At 45.9% G+C, this 1,114-nt stretch overlaps 1 protein-coding gene across 1 annotated transcript; it reads right to left on the reverse strand.

Moving 5' to 3' along the window:
• Nucleotides 1–211: 211 nt before the first annotated feature.
• Nucleotides 212–1,114, reverse strand: EDB91DRAFT_1258488 (kinase-like domain-containing protein; the record flags this gene model as incomplete). Its single annotated transcript, XM_041324345.1, has 3 exons — nucleotides 212–577; nucleotides 636–722; nucleotides 779–1,114. 3 exons carry the CDS (start codon nucleotides 1,112–1,114, stop codon nucleotides 212–214), a joined length of 789 nt encoding a protein of 262 aa, XP_041168469.1.

Raw genomic sequence — 1,114 nt, forward strand, 5'->3', positions numbered from 1 at the left:
TGACATGCCATTGATTGTGAACCATGGGTGTGACTTGATGCCTTCAAATTCATATCACAAGCAGTCAATGGGTTTGAGCAGCTATCATGGCATGTAAGTGAGCAGGTTTGAAAATGAACGTGATATAGAACATTACCATCGACACTAAGCTACCCACGCATGGGTCAACCTCCTCCTAATGCCTCAGAAGTGGACGACTTGACATAGGCATCTATCTCATCCAATATGATGAAGAGTCTCCGATTAAAAGCTTTAGTTGTGCTGTAATAAAGGAATATAGGACACCTGCCTTGTGCCCCAGAGAAATGAGCTTGTAAAGGACACATCCAAAAGACCACCAGTCTACTGTGCATCTGTATTTGTCACCCTCGTTAAACATTACTTCAGGTTCCATATACATGGGGGATCCCACATAGACCAATGTATACCCTTCCCCTGGTTCCAAAGGCGTCCCGTGCAGATGGGAGACCCCGAAATCTGCGATTTTGACGTTGTAGTGGGAATCTATCAGAATGTTGTCTGGCTTTATGTCTTGGTGTATGATGCCCATGCTGTGAAGAGCATTGATACCAAGGGCCTTCAAAAAACAGTTGCGTCAGGGATTGCATACTATGTATTCAGCGATGCCCACTCACCATCTGAGCACTCAATCTAGGAGCATTCTCGAAACTGAATTCAGGCTCATCAGCCATAAGCTTCCAGAGGTCAAAAACCATCAAGTCCTAATGTATGCGCAAAGTCAAGTTGCTCAAACTGTTGGGGCAGGGGGAGCACATACCATGACAAAATAGATGTTATCATGTGTTGAAAAACACATCTTCAATTGCATGAGGAATGCCTTTCCATTGCACTCCTTCTCCCAGGAGGCCATGTGCTGGTAGACTTTGAGCTCCGTTGCAATGACATCTTCTGATTCCTCCTCCACCATCTTGCGCCTGTCGATATCCTTCATACACAGCAGGCATCCAGATCCATGGTCTTGAGCTCCCCAAGCTAACACATAAGACCCATTACCCAAGAAAATGCCTAGGGAACGAAAGGGACCTGTAATGCGTTCTTGGTACCCAGGAAGGTGGACATAAGATCGATCAAGGTGATGGTCAGCGAGTGGCAT

Source organism: Suillus paluster (genome assembly GCF_016628075.1).
Source record: "Suillus paluster strain FC165 chromosome Unknown EDB91scaffold_473, whole genome shotgun sequence".
Lineage (NCBI taxonomy): Eukaryota > Fungi > Basidiomycota > Agaricomycetes > Boletales > Suillaceae > Suillus > Suillus paluster.